The sequence below is a fragment of the Phoxinus phoxinus genome (assembly GCF_949152265.1).
Source record: "Phoxinus phoxinus genome assembly, chromosome: 24".
Classification (NCBI taxonomy): Eukaryota; Metazoa; Chordata; class Actinopteri; order Cypriniformes; family Leuciscidae; genus Phoxinus; species Phoxinus phoxinus.
Window position 1 is genome coordinate 5623032 of NC_136899.1, and position 16424 is coordinate 5639455.

At 36.8% G+C, this 16424-nt stretch overlaps 1 protein-coding gene across 10 annotated transcripts in view; it reads right to left on the minus strand.

Annotated features, from left to right (window-relative positions):
- The window catches only part of pde1ca (phosphodiesterase 1C, calmodulin-dependent a), a 69871-nt gene that overhangs the window by 40623 nt on the left and 12824 nt on the right, over positions 1-16424 (minus strand). For 2 of the 10 annotated variants that reach the window (XM_079601413.1, XM_079601416.1), the window contains exons 1-2: positions 10073-10326; positions 7176-7202 (exon numbers count right to left, since the gene is read on the minus strand). The exons of 7 other annotated variants lie outside the window; for them this stretch is intronic. In XM_079601413.1, the coding sequence (XP_079457539.1) occupies positions 7176-7202; positions 10073-10305 (260 nt within the window). In that variant the 5' untranslated portion in view covers positions 10306-10326. Of the gene's footprint in view, positions 1-7175; positions 7203-10072; positions 10394-16424 lie in introns of those variants that run through there. One more of the 10 variants, XM_079601412.1, reaches the window with a different exon arrangement.

Sequence of the window (16424 nt, forward strand, 5' to 3'; positions counted from 1 at the left end):
GAAAATATTTTAATCTATTTTCGGTTAAAATTGGAAAAAAATAAAAAAATCTTGAGGCAACACTGAAGATTATTATTTTTTTAAATCCATTGCAGTAAAACTAAATGCATTGATCTACATTTAAATAGTTAGATTAAAGAGTAAATCCTTCAATGCGAGTCTATGGGATTTTTCCACCATTTTTTTGTCTGCCTAACAAAAAGTCTAATAACTTGAATATTACACCAATTCTCAATGAGCCACATTATTTGAGATAACTTCAGGTATAATGTTTATGGTTTTATATCCCTACATATTGACACTTTCCTTCAGGAAGCACCAATAATTACAATGTAAGCTCTTCTAAGGCACATGAAGGATTACATATAAGATAGAAAAGAATATACTTCATACCTGCATGTGTATTCATAGCCGACAGCGGCAAAGCCTAACAAATCCAGTGTTTTGTGTCTCATCAACCCGCAGAGAATATCAGCTTTAAAGCAAATCTCTCCCAACATCAGAGTTAAACACCTCAGATCTCCTCATAGCTGAGTGACATTTCCAACTAAAGGTCTCTGCCAAAGACAAATAATAAAGATGCCGTTTTCCTCTGTGACAGATAGACAGATATAATACTCTCGAGCCTTGCAAAAGCATTTGTAAAATGGTTCTAAACTAGCTCAATTCTGAACAGAGTTTGAGGAATCCCTGACCTCTTAATTCCTCAAGAGGAAACATTGCATTATTTCTTCATTCTGTTTAGTGACACAAAAAATGACCCACTTCACTTTTAAATGAACTAAATATGAAATAGGTGTAATTCTGGAAAGATTCTAGATTAAAGCTGATCGTAAATAACCGTTTCGAACATCAGCCTCATTCTGCTCCCACGACCCAGGCTCTCGTGGATCCCTGTTGTGCACGACAGGTCATCTGTGGCCAAAGTCATCACAGCTGTGCTGATTTTATGCAGCTGAAGAGCTGTGCGAGTTTGGACAAAAGCCAGATCGGTCTGGTCCAGGAGAAAAGAGTGTTTATCCCCTTGCAGTTGGAGTTGCAGTCGTTTAATCAGTATGCCCTACAGATATCTGCATGGGAATGTAGAGCGAGGTCAGAGGTCACTGTACATCCCTCATGCAAAAAACAACGACCAGGAGCAAGTGTACTAAAGAGCGTGCAAATGTTGCAGGGAGGCTTCTGGGTTTTAGCTTGCCTGAGGTGCTGATTTTCTTTGTGCCATTACTTCGAACACATCTATAAATCTTTTTGATAAACACAGCTCGAGTCCCAAGGTCACGACTTCCTTTCACAGTTCTACGGCCTCCATCCAGGCAAGCTATTTTTCTGCAATTCATACAAACCAGCCGAAGCAGAAACTTAAACTCAAGGGAATAAAGAAGACCGGCATAACTAAATTATGATAGGTTCTGTGTAGCACTTTACCTATTGAACTTTACAATACAAAAAACATTTTCTTAAAGACCCACTGAAGTGCCTTGAAATGCACAGCATTAGTCAATGTTGACGTATTTTCCACTGAAACAGGAAGACAGGACGGGGCATATCAAAAAGCCCCTCCCCTTTTTTAAAACAGCCAATAGCGTTTAGTTTATCACAGCTCAGCCAGAGCCGCTGAGCTTGATAAAGCCATAGTTTCCTCCTAATCTCCTCCATATCACTTTTAAATATAGCATTCTGTGCAGAATTCAAATGAGTCCGGTAGATATTGAGGTCTGCGCCGACTCGCACATTCGATCCGCTCTGTGCTGTCGTGTCTCTGGACCGGAGCAGACTGTGAGCGCTGCGGCGGTTCACGTGACACTAATGTGAAACCACTTAATTCACCCCAATGGTAAGCATATTTACACTGTCTGAATCTTTCCCTCTCCCCTATATAGTGTACTATGTGCCACTCACAATGTAGAAAATAGTAAATGTGAACAAGTTGACTGATTTTAGCTGCAGCTTTAGCGTCTATTTGGGAGCGGGACGGTTTAGATTCTAGAGAGCATTTGATTGGACAGGAAATCTGATGAAAAGCTTAAGTGCAGAGTGATATCATCAAAATCATTGATCTATTTCGGTGGAAGTGAGAGACTGTATGTTTTGAATGCTTTTTGATAACAGTAATGCTGACATAAAAAAACTTCAATTTTTATTTCATGGGGACTTTAACAGAGTGTCTTTTTACACTGGGTGCAATTAGCTCATCTTGTTGGCAAATAATATTTTAACTAACTACTCCGCCCACTGTCTAGTTGAGCCAGACAAAATTACAAAAGAAACCAAGTTGGGAGCTGGAAGAGTGTCTTGGAGAGTAAGGACAGTGGATTTCATGGAAAGGTTTTTATTTTAAATCAAGACACCACAGGTGAACAGGGTAAAAACTAATATATCACCATACTTAACCAGTTGATTAATCACAGTATACATTTAAAAAACTGTTTTGTATTACAAATTTTCTGGAATGTCATGTGCAAATGAGGCATTATCGAATAAAATCTGCACTAATTAGCATACATTTCCAGAACAGAAATCTGAACATTGGATAAAGCCAGTTTCAACATTTTTATTAGGGTTGGAGGTTTTTACAGAATGTATTTTTGTCAACAGACCACAATATAAAAATAAAATTTTCAATATTATAAATCAGTGGTAAAGATATATATAAAGACTTCCCATTGTGGTGTGCATGGAAATCAACACAGATGAATGTTAGTCAGCAACTGTATCCCATTTTTTTGTGTGGGAATGAGGGGTCGTCGTTGGTCCGGAAGGGATTGCTCCCTGCTCTGGGAGATAAACCCAGACTCATTTCTGCTCTCCATCTCACTGCCGGAAAATTGAAGGACAGATCAGAGCAAAGCGTACCCACAATCAGCACTTCACTCTTCAACAGAACGGCACATTTAATCCCCGCAAACCCCTTTGGGCACGGGACTCTTCAGGAGTCTGGAATTATATACTCAGGAAAGCCCACTCATGGCCTATGCGGGAAGCACGTAAAGAAAGATGGCAAATGACAAAAGCATCCATTTTGTCTCCCTGTTTTGTATTCAATTGAGAAAACACACCAGTGACGGCGGCTCCCGTGGGAGGGCTTTGGTGTTGTAAGGTGAAATCGCTTGTTAAATATGTCAGTTTTTGACTGGAGTAATTATCTTGTTAATTATCAGGTGTGGGGGCTGCGATTCAATGACTGTGAAGCGATCAATTAACAAGCTGAAATCAGTCAGTGGAGGCATGACGAGACAAGACCTCAGGAGCCGAATGCATTTAGCTAGTGCAAGAAACTCGCAACTGCCAAAACACAGCACTGGATCGCTGACTGACTTAATGTTATTGTGTAAAAAAAGTCTAAACGCTCCAATGCGAAAGAGAATTTTCGTCTGTCGGTTGTTTCTAAATATTTATCTCCGGTTCATTCCAACTTGGCATTGTCGGTCGGCTTCACATGTAGTCTATCAGAACGACACGACAAAAGAGCTGAATGCGGACAGACTGTTGGGTTCAAATCACATCAAAGCTAGTTTCCATGCCACACACACACAAAAAAAAAAAAAAAAAAAAAAAGAACGTCATGATAACGTGTAAACAAACCCCATCTGCACAATGCTCGGGTGGGTTTGAATGCCCTAGTGTTTATTACGCCATGTGTGAGAAACAGATTGAAGTGCCGTCGGGCTGCAGGAGTCTGTAATGGCTGTGCTGTCTCTGACTGGGAAGCCAGTCCTAATTAGATCATCAGAAAAGGCCACACTGATGACCGTTATACAGTCCCTGGACTCAGTGGCTCTCATATCAGTTTGGGTCAAGATGCAAACAGTGGACAAAACGCTGGGGGCGGTACAAACCAGCTAACAGAAACTTTTAGTCAAATACTCACTGTATTGCAGACTTTGGCCATATAAAAAACTCTATGAAATCAAATGATCTCTACGAAGATTAAAAATCTCTTTTACAAGAGTGTCCTGGCCAGGACAGGCAGCTAATTAAGGAACACAAAATAAAGTTAACAAGAGAAAACATAAAAATCACAATTCACATAAAATACAAAAAACAGTGCCAGGTAAATAAATAAATAAACAATTAAATATATACATTTGCATATTTATGTATGTATGTATGTGTGTGTGTGAGAGTGTGTGTGTGTGTTCAGCATCATTACTTCAGTCTTCAGTGTCCCACGATCCTTCAGAAATCATTCTAATATGAGGATTTGGTGCCCGATAAAAACATTTCTGAATTCTGATTCTAATCCAAGTTGAAAACAGTTGAAGATTGTATCTTCAAAAACCTACAGGCCCCATCAAAAACACTGCGCACTGACCAAACACTTAACATCTCTTCAACTACATCTGAGAAGTTCAACACAGCAATGGTCAGCTAAACCTCACCGGCCACCTTTAAAATCCTCCTACTTGCACTTAAGATGCTGCATGTTCACTTCAGACAGAATCTTTTCGAGAGAAATGACTAATGCTAAGAGGTTTATAAGGGAATGACCAGCCGAGTGTCTTTTTCAGGCATATAATACATTAAAAATGTTGTTTACTATAACTAATAATAGCCAAGTGAATGAGTAATCAGATTGTCTTTTTATAAGAATATCTTTAGTTGTTTATTTTAGAAATGTTGAAGTGGCTCATATTTGCATGCCGAACTAGCTCACAGTCCTTTAGTCACGAAGCCTGACTCATTCAGTTCTGAGCCTAAACCACAATGTTAGTGTGTTACAGACCGGCCAACACGACAAAAAACACAAACCCTGTGCAGTGTGACCCAATTGAATTTGACCTAGAATTTAGTTTCTCTTGAAGCTATAAAATACGTTACACATACTTGCATATGGCAACACACTTCAGTCAGATCTTCTACCATCCAAACAATTTCCAACTGGCATTCAATGTCAATAATGTTGCCTGAACCCTGTACTAGGGGTTGGTTTGACGTATTGTCAATTAACATACTTCTCATAAAAATGTCAACTTTAGTATAATTTATCCTATCTACGTCAATATGCATGAGTCGTGTCAACTACTTTTATTGTGCTTTTAGGTCCCTTTTGGAGCATCCATTTGTGTTATATGAAAAAGCGTAGCTTAGACTTCCACATTTTCTGTTCTCCAGAAAATAAATGTAAAAACAGATGAGGATGAATAAATTATGGTGAAAATATACATTTATGGGAAATCTATTCCATTGTGGGAGAGAGATGCATTTGAACATGCAAGAATCCCTAGTGACTTAACAGAGATCATCAGGAGACATAAATCCTGTGAAGGAATGGAGTGATGGTGATAATTACATCAAATTAAACAGCTGCCAAGAACAGTCCCACCAGTGCCGTATTTCGCCTGAGAAAACGTCACTCTTCCCATGCCTGCATGTGTATATATATACACACACACGAGAAAATAATTAGGACAATGCTGATAAAAAGCTGATTCTTATCAAATATTCTCACTCAATCTTATGGGAACATAACAGTTTTCCATAGCCAATATAATGTCTAGTCCACGCTGGAGCTTATGGTGGCCAACAGTTGCCAATTAATAGGAAAAGATTGTTCGAAGGACATATAAAGCAATCAAACTGTTTATTTTAATAATAATTAAAGAAATAAAAAAACTGTTTAAAGAAATAATATTACTTACATAATTTAAGCAAATATATTTCAATAATAATGTAATGTATTAAAAATGATAAATAATAGCATGTCAGTTTCTACCAACATTTGTATTAAAAAGTCAGAAAAACATCAGAAAATGTAACATTGTCTTTGAACTGAATTTTTGTCCAACTAAAAAAGTAAGTACTGATTATTTTACAGACATGACCAGAAATACAATTATGTTCATGATCATCTAGTTGCTAGTAAGTGTCTGTGGTTGTGCTGCTTTAAGTCTGAAACTGCGAACAAAATAAGTTCATAAACTGGGTTTGGTGAAACAAAAATAATTATCCAGAGAGATAAAAATGTGATCTGATGTCTGAACGGCTTGTGACCTTTCACCTTTAAGGACTCATAAAAGCATATATCCCTCAAGCCCTATTCAAACACACACACACACAAATTATTGACATCTCCATCACTGCCTTTCCAAACCATCAAAGCCTAACAAACACAGACATTCTCATACACACACACAGCAGCAGATGCCTGTCCTGCCCTTCTCTGTCTGTGTGTCTCTCTCTGTGTGTGTGTGCGTGTGTGTGTGTGTGTGTGTGTGTGTGTGTGAGTGAGTGAGTGAGTGAGTGAGTGAGTGAGTGAGTGAGTGAGTGAGTGAGTGAGTGAGTGAGTGAGAGAGCGAGAGAGAGAGAGAGAGAGAGAGAGAGAGAGAGAGAGAGAGAGAGAGAGAGAGAGAGAGAGAGAGAGAGAGAGAGAGAGAGAGAGAGAGAGAGAGAGAGAGAGAGAGAGAGAGAGAGAGAGAGAGAGAGAGAGAGAGAGAGAGAGAGACTGTCTAGATCAAAGTCATTACTGACCGGTTAGAGCTCATTTTGTTTAGTCTCTGGTTGATGTCAAAGGACTTGTGTAGCTTTTTTGCATTGTGTTTGAGTGTTTTCCTCACATACACATTGAAATATAAACACACCTACACTGATATACGAGAGTTATATCCGTACACAGTACACACACATAGTACTATGGTAGTACACTCAGAAAGTACTATGGTATAATAAAGGTATCAAATGGTAATGTCATGGTACTCTGATGAGTACTATGAAACTCTATGAAAATGCTTTGGTATGGTACCAAAGTACCACAGTATTATTATCTAATACCTTCACTGTACCATCATGGTTCTGCCACAGTAATTTTTTGTTCTCATATGCTAATGCACAACTGCACTCCATTCACTTGTGGTAATGAAAGAAAACTGCTGTTTATTTCTTACTGACAACCAGTAATTAAACACAATGCCAACCCCCTTTTCTGCTGTTGGTCTCTGTTTTTAGCACAAAACATCAGAAAACTGTGACCATACTTGCGTACAACAGATGTGGATCTGCTGACCTGAAACAGAATCATACACACCTGGTTTCTGATTACAAGCCAATTTCAAGCAGAAAAAACCCCATCAGTTTATACAAATAGTTTGCAAACACCTTTATTCAATTTTCCCAGCTCATGATTCACGTTGGGATGATGAGATCTGTCGTATTCACACCAGTCAGAGTGAATATCTTACCTCTGTGACGTCTTCTTATATTTTCGCCTGAAACACAAAAAAATTGGACATTTCAGTTCGGGTAAACGCAAATTCAATTCAGTATATAAAGCCTTTGGGCTAGTTGTCACACATTAATATTTCTCAGCAACTATAAGGTGTTGGGTCAAGAGTCCAAATACACATGTATTTTATCTTAAAACAGGATTTTTTTTTGTGAATTTAATCTTTCAAACTAAAATGACAGTACTTGTTCAAAATATAATAAACACAATAAAAGACTTCATAACTTCGTCAGTTCAAGTTGTAATTTTTTTTAAATTGATTAATTCCAATATTTTTGGCCAAAACAACAGTTTAATATTTTTGTGTTACTTTGTTGTTATTTTATTCATTTTGTTTAGGATTTCATAATTGTTTCACTGTCAAATTTTGGGCTGAAGATCCATTAAATAACATTTTAAAAAGGTTGTAGATGGCTTTTTTACATTGCACACCATTTCACATTTCAAATACATCTTCTCAATCCAGTGTCAATAAACAGATGGTTCCCATGTCTAACTTCATGAAAAACAATCCGTAAACTAACTCTTTACAGGGTAATAATGTGTGAAAAGTTCAATAGCTTATTTTAATGAATGTGTCTATATTAAAATGTGTAATTTTGAAAATAATCCCACCCTGACATATTCACTGCAGTGATAAGTGTGACCACTAGTCACAGCTTCCAATGTTTAATTTCACAATCAGAGTTAACAATCTATTAAAAAAAATTATATGTCTATAAATTCTACAAAGGTTTCAGATTTAAAAAAATATTCTACGTTAACATCAATGCATTCAAATGCTTGTTTCATTAAGGCATCCATGACGTTTCTGTAAAAAAGGAAAACAATGACCCTTTTATGACGGACATCTGAACATTTGGTCATCTAAATCCAGTTACTTCATGAATGCTCGCTCTGTCTTGCACGTAGAGAGGAAATGCCACTTCTTTTAAAGCAGCTTTTGGTAAAATATCTGAACTGCAGCTGCTCTCAAGTCAGATGAAGACAGACGCTCTGATTGGTCAACCTAGAGACTGATGACATCACCTTCAGTTTCATTGCTGCCATTCATGTGATCGGTGAAGAGATGAGTGCTCTGAATGGATATGAATATGCAGCGACCTTTAACCTTTACCCTCAGCTTCCTGTCTTTCATCTTACATTCTTCATTCATCATTCATCATCATCATCATCATCAAAAACCTCTCTCTTTGCTCTTTCCGCGAAGAGCGCCTGCCTTTATTACAGCCTTAAACTTTTATAGGTGTGTGTGTGTCCAATGGTGTCGACATGGGTCTCATTTCCCTTGGAGCCGCCAAGGGCACAATTAAATTCTTAATACGCTCAATAAAACGGGGTTAAAAGGGAAATAAAGCTGGAAACAGAACGACTTTGCTTTCCTTCGGTTCAATCCCGCCCCGAACAACGCCCAGATCTTGACCAGTGTCGTTATTATTACGATGTTGATGGCCTTTGTTTCAGGACAAATAACAGCTGTCTGGCTTTCCCATCTGGGTTCAGAGACCCCGGGCTGACAGCAACTCCCCCATCACGGTGAACGCAGTTGTCATAAATCTAAAACGAATCCTGGAAGATATTTTGCTGTTTATAACCGGGATTAGCATTCAGCGGCTTAATGTGGAATGACACAGTGAGGGATTAGATCAATCCCTTCAACGGCAAACAATAAAATCCCCCCGTGATAACATACACGGTCATTACGGTCCAAATAAATTCAGAATAAGCTATTTTTTTACGCGCAAAAAATGAGACAGCGATAGGAAATAAGTTGCACATGCAAATATTTCATATGGCACGCAGTCATCTTTTAATGCAACGTTAGCACCTGAACTTCACCTCCGGATCACATGACATCAATGAAATAAAACATGCAAAACCAAAAATGCAACTTTGAGATGTTTCTAGTCTATTTCGGTGCATTTATTTACATGATCTAGATTCAGTGGGGAATTCAAACATTACATTTCCCTTCTGTAATTCCTCCACAAATATGTGAGCTTTGCAAATATTTAGTTTTAATATGCTAGATCCATTTGAAGTCTAGTTTTCAAACAAATGCATTTGAAATGTTGATCAACTTGAAACACTTTTAATGGCTGGTTTTGTGTCTGGGAACCGAGCCACACATGAAGAGGATGTTTGTGTTGAAAGTGACCCGTTAACCCTGACCTTTTCACAAATATGCCGCCATGCACATTAGAACGCCATCTACTGTAAATCACACGTTGATAACATGAAAAGTACCATAAAAAGTTAATAAAATAAGTTTAACTCACAATACTTTAAAATAATTAATAATTGTATTATTCATAATAATTTGTTCTGTATAATTAATTTACTTAATGCACAAAATATTATTTTTTATTGCTTATCTTAGTTTTGATTAATTAATTTATTAGCATCTTTTATTAATTAAAATGATAATATTTAATATTCAAATTATATTTTTTTTACTCTTTGTAATGTATCATTCTTATTTATTATGACGGTTAACCTCACATTGAACATTTATAGTAAAATGTAAATGATTTTAATTAATGTACTTGCATACTTCATATTACTATAAAATATTACCATTATTATTGTGTCATTTTTAAATAATAAATCATTTTATTCTTTTACTCTTTGCAATGCATTACATTCTTATTTTATTTCATTAATGTCCTCACAATGACCTCACAATAAACACATTTTATTATTACAATATTATTTATGCACTTTTATATTTCATATTCCTATATAATATTCCTATTATTATTGTGCTCTTATTTTAATGTGTTTTAGTCAAATTCAGATTCATAAACATGTTGCTCACTCACGCAGAGAAATAAAGTATGAAACTCTACTCACAGTCCTCGCAGTCTGAGCCAGATCTTCTCAATCTGATCTGCCTGTAGGTACTTCAGAGAGTTGTTCTCGAAATCCTCAATCTCTTTGGTGGGGGACTCCATGTCAAAAAAGTCGACCAGGCAAAACGACATGAACGAGTTTGTATCTGGACAGCACGGACGCAGAGGCAGTTTGTAGAGGCAGCAGCAGCAGACGCCGAGTGTGTCACTGAGACAGCTGTAGCACGTCCTCATCCTCTCTCTCTCTCTCTGTGTGTGTGTGTGTGGTTGTGGGCTTGTGTCACCAGTTCTGGTCAGGTGTACAGAGAGGAGCGCGTATGGCAGCACTGCAGGGGGCCGCTCTCTCCCCCTCATGAATATAAGGCAGTGGAGAGGAGGAGGAGGAGGAGGAGGAGGAGGAGGAGGAGGAGGAGGAGGAGGAGGGGATTAAACAACTGCTGTTGATCTCTGTATCAGAGTCTCAGCTCTATACAGCCACACACACAAATGGAGAATAAAACCAATGCAATGGACTGCTGCACAGTCTGGGATGAGTGGAGAGACATAAAGGACAGGAGGGAGAGAGAAAAAAAAGAGAAAAAAGAGATAAGAAGTTGAAAGATGCGGGCTTGGAGGAGAGGATGTCTCTAGCGTATAGATGATGTGTTTGAGAGAGAGAGAGGCTCAGACTTACATAGACATAGTATGTAAAAAGGAGGGAAAAGGTAGAATTAATAATGCCTTAATTAAAATATTTTATTCTGAATAAACGATACTTAAATCATTTTATACCATGGTCTGTCTGAATACTCGAATCTGATTGTCTGGAAGGTGTGCAGTAAAACCGTGCAATAAACTCACAGCTTTATTGTTAAAGTGCCCCATTATGCTTTTTTTTTGTATGTGAACGGCGAAGTTGTAAAATAGAAAGTCCACAATAAATAAAGTTATTGACTTAAAGAATCGGCTCAGAACCACCTAAACGAGTCGTCAGGAATTCCAGTCTCACTTCAGTGATCCTGCATACATAAATCGGTGACATATTTGCATAATCCCCGCCTATGGTCACAACGTCTACTTTGACCCGCCTTTTAAAACACTTTAGCTGGTTCGTGTTGTGTACATGTCGAGAAGACGCTGTTTTCTGCTCATTAATGCAGATTGTCTGTTGTTCTTACTACTTTGAGTAATGATGAATGATTGAGCAAGATTTTGTTTTACAAACTTCAATGTTACATCAGTCATGCTGAGAAACCTCCTTCTCAAGTCGTCCATGCGATGGAGGTTCGGGTTGAATAACTAGTTCATTAATGTTTCATCGTCGGATTCGCGCTCTGATTTATATGGTAAAATCGACGCAATCGTTACTGTGCAATCGCTGAGCTTTAGGAAGCCTCCGGAGCTGAAATTCAGTTATGGTAATGAGGAGTTTCGTTTCCGACACGCACTGTAAACGTTAGACTAATCACAACAGACTCTGGCCAATTAGAGCAGAGTAGGCTCTCGGAAAAGGTGGGGTTTAGAGAGAATGAATGAATGAATGAATCCTCGGACGAGTCGTTTGAGAATCACTGAAAAAATGTGGTGATGTGCAATGTAAATTATGAAAAAATGTAGGTGTTTTTTGAACTGATGCATGTAAACCTGGTGTAGGAGACCTCCAAAACAAATTTAGGAACCTATAAAATAGCATTATAGGGGCACAAGAGAGACGCTGAACAGTCGCAGGTAATTCACACGTCTCTCTCTCTCTCTCTCTAGATAATAAAGACCACTTTTTATCATCCAATCCGTTTCCAATGGATAAAATCAAGTCTTGCCCTATGTTTTCATGTCGATTATCCTGCTTCACTTCACAATGTTTCACATTAGTGAAATAAAATAGGCTGCAAAATGCAATTTCATGCTGACTTTAATGGTACAACCAAGAATACAAGAAAACAATAAAAGTATTTATTGGGTCAATTATAATGTGTATTAATGGCAATGTAAAATTGCAAGCCATTTCATTTCAATAATGTATTTTGGAGTAGACTCAGCCCTTCAGACGATTTTATGAATGAAAAAACTCAAATACAGTGAAACTATAGAACATTCTGTATAAAAATATCTGTCAACCATAAGGTAACAATGAGAAATATAAAAACCCAGCTGTATTAAACAAAGAGAGGCAGTGCTGGCTCATAAATGTCACTGTGCGTAAAACAGCAGATGGTTAGCATAGAGATTGTATCTCTGACTAAATACCAGCTACGGCTTGACGTGAAAATACAAATGATATCATCATAACAACAACTGAAAACACAATGAACTGGCACAGCAGAGGGAGGACGCCACAACCCACTCAGTTAAATCAAGACAGCATTAATATCCGACTGAGCTTTAGACTAAAGCACCATTAGATCGAATCGTTTTGATGGTGGTTAACCACACTCCATTAGCATCTGACACTCAACACCACATCTGCTCTGTTTGGATTCTTTGATGCATATGTGGATAATTAATTATTATGGCGATTGAAAAAAAAAGTCTAGAAGGAAATGATTCTTTGTCGTTTGAGCTGTGGGCAGTTTGAAGTGCGCTTTATTGACCAGAATGACTCGAATCAATGAGGATAAGACTGAACAAGACTTGAAAGTCTGAAGTGAAGGACGTCAGGTGAGAAATAGTAGGTGTTGAGAGATATGTGAGAGGGGAAAGGTGTTGAGAAGTGTGACCGAGACGATGACCACTGAATTCAGCATGGGATTCTGTGGTAATGCTGGTTTTGGTGATCACAGGGAATCAGCTGAAATAAGACCAGTCCAGAGCAGTGAATAATTACATGAACGCATTGAGTCTTGAGCCAAATACTCCTATACGACACATTACACTAGAACAATATTTGTATGTTTTGGCAATATAGTAAAGCTTTACTGTCATGCAGATTAACATATGATTTTTTTGTAATGAGAAATGGTGTTTACACCCGTAAATGTGTTTAGAGGTGGTACAAATTATGATATTTTGATGTCACAAAAAGCCCACAGATGATTACCACTAAAAATAATTATGACTCATCCTTCAAAATATAAATTACTGCACTTACAATGGAAACTATCACTCTAAAAAATGCTGGGTTGTTTCAACACAAGTTTGGGTCAAATATGGACAAACCCAAACGTTGGGTTAAAAATGTAATTAAAAAATGTAACCCAACGGCTGGGTTTGTCCATATTTGACCCAAAATTGGGTTGAAACAAACAATTGTGTTGAGTGATGCAGGTAAGCATGCATTTTAACCTGAGGGTTTGAAATCATAAGACTGCACAAAAATAAATAAAGTCATCCAAATCGTTGCCTTCTACTTTTCTAAGTGGATGAATGTCTGGTTATGGGTTATCAACATAACTGTAAAAGCTCAGTACAGTAAAAAGTAAACTGTGTATGGAGAGTTATAGCATCCCTTCTATGACATCAATCTTAACATGTTACATTGCATCTTATAGATATATTTTCAAAACAGTGAGTATAAAAAATATTTAATATGTATACTATACACACTATTCTCAGCCACTTCCATTTAAGTGCATTACTGCGTTTCATTTTTCTTACTATTTTGTAGTCGACTGAGTGCCCAAATTTAACCTAGAATATTAAGAAACACTTTTTGTCTATGTGCACATTAATTAAATACAATTAAATACAAGTGTGCCATATTTAATCTCTGATAGAAGCACAACTGGTTTACATTTAAAGAAACTAATTTTCCTACAACTCATAATTATAGTAATTATCTAAACAGATGCTGTGTGTTAAGACTTGACTTGCTATTTGTAAAGCATGTCAGGAGGGGACTTACTGTAAGTACAGGTTAAATGCGACACGTCTTTACGATCCTCTTATTCTTTAGTTTGTATTCATGATGATGCTGACAAAGGAGATTCAACACAGTAATAATAACAGGTGAGTCTAGATAGATAGATAGATAGATAGATAGATAGATAGATAGATAGATAGATAGATAGATAGATAGATAGATAGATAGATAGATAGATAGATAGATAGATAGATAGATAGTAGATAGATAGATAGATAGATAGTGCAAACATCAGTGCACATTCATTAAAAATACTCTGCTCAAGTCAAAATAATTTGAAAAGCCCATGAAAATGAGGACAAGAACCAGTTAATGGCAGATGTAAGCATTAAAAATGAAATCACACTGTGAAACTTGTGCTCAATGTTCTAGACGGAGCAATGAACCAAGCTGTAATGCTGAATTATATTAAAACTGTTCATCATAAAAGCTTAAACTCGCCATGTTCTTTCCTGTGTGGATATCTGGCTCAGCAAAAACTCTCTCAGCACTTTTTATGAGAACGTTTAACTCAAAAATGAATGTTCTGCCATTAATAAAACATATATTGTCCATCCAAAATGATCAGATAATAATGACTTAAATGTTTAGCTGTTCCTCAAAAAAATCCGGTATAACTTTGGAAACAACTAAGTGCAAGTCACATGCGCTACTTTCAAGGTTTTTGATGTTTGACAGCTCCTCGTCACTATGAACTGAAGTTGAGCTTCAAAAATTCACAAATAATGGCATACAGTTTTAGAACAACATGAAGGTGAGTACACTTCGAGTGAACTATCCCTTTAAGGTTTAGGTGAGAAACTACACTTCCCTAAAGTATGTGCAGTTAAGGGTGTTTTAACAGTTGGATGTTGTGAGATGGAGTTTGCGCTTTTTTAAATCAGTGTTGGGCAAAACACGCACAAAGCATGACTGCACAGAATGATTCAAATCTGACCTTCCCAAAACAAATATGCAGGTAGAAAGCAAACAGCAACAGAACCAGACATGAATATTTAACAGACAACGAAAATGAAAACCTCTGAGGGGAGATAAACAGAATGCAGTGTGTTCTTCAACAAGCTGGAGTGGGCGAACTACAGGAAAGAAATCATCGGAGAGATAAGTCTGACCTGTAACCAAACAATCAATGACATTTATTGCTCGACATGTAAAGAATTCTGTAATTGAAACTTTATCGGTTTCATCGTTCCATTCACTCAGTTAATTTAGCAAGAACATAATGGTATAAATAAGAATGAAGGGAGAGGGAGGAGAGAGAGAGAGAGAGAAAGAAATGAATATATCTGCATTATTAATTAACATTGCTGGCATATCTAATCATCAAGTCATTGGTCTGCCCGTGTAGATTGATGACCTACCGGAATATTCCTAGTTCATTAAAAAATAATTGAAATGGTTCTGTGACTAAAACTAAGTAGCAAATTGTTGTACTGTATACACCTTGGAATATCCATGACATATATTGCATATTAATTGCAAAAATAAACATGAATAAATATAAAAATATACACTTTATAATATATATATATATATATATATATATATATATATATATATATATATATATATAATTAGAAACATTAAAATAATGTATACATTATAAAGACATTAAAGTGTACATTTTTATGCAATTAATAGCAAATATGCATCATTTATTTTTAAAAGAAATGTTCTTGTACAAATTATATACATCCATATTGCACACGCACGCGCACGTCCTGTCAATTGATAAAAAAATAAACAATAATTGATTGCACAGTCTATTAAATAGATATTTTCCCTTAATCTTAGCCATTAATAATAGCCCATTGAACATTACAGTATTGAAAGCCATTATTTTTAAATTGTATTTGGCTTTGAAAAATTTAAGTAAACTTTTAATTTAAGTACACTTAAAACAATCATAAATTGTAAACACATTAACTACAAATTGTACATGCATAAACTATAAATTAAATATAGATGAACTCTTATTTTATCCTACAAAAGTGAATCAGTGAAGAGCAGTGAGTGATTTCTTTGTCTTTTGTTCTTTGATTTACATCAATGAGACTGTATCAGGTTTATTAGGCTGCTGTCACTTTAAAACCTGAGAAGCGGCTTTCACATACCAGTACTGAATTGAGTTCTCTTTTATGTCTTATGGCACTTGATATAGTGTGTTCATATTGCCTACTGTAATGCTAGCCAAAAGATGACAGAAAAAAACGGATGCTGCGGTAATTTTGACAGCCCTAGAGTTGACAGAAAATGACCCCCCCCCCCCCCCCCCCCCCCCAAAAAAAATCAGGCAATGAGAACCTGCAGTCATTACGTTCTTGAACTTCTGTGTCATTACATATACACCAATAACAACTTGACTAGAGATATCCACTACCTTAAATTCAAGGGCACCACAAATACAAAGCTCGACCGGACAAGCTAATTAACATCCAGCCAGTGCATGAATTATTGAGTTTTTAATCCCGTCAGCTCACAGTAGGGTCTGCACCGGGCAGGTCAGGTGACTTAT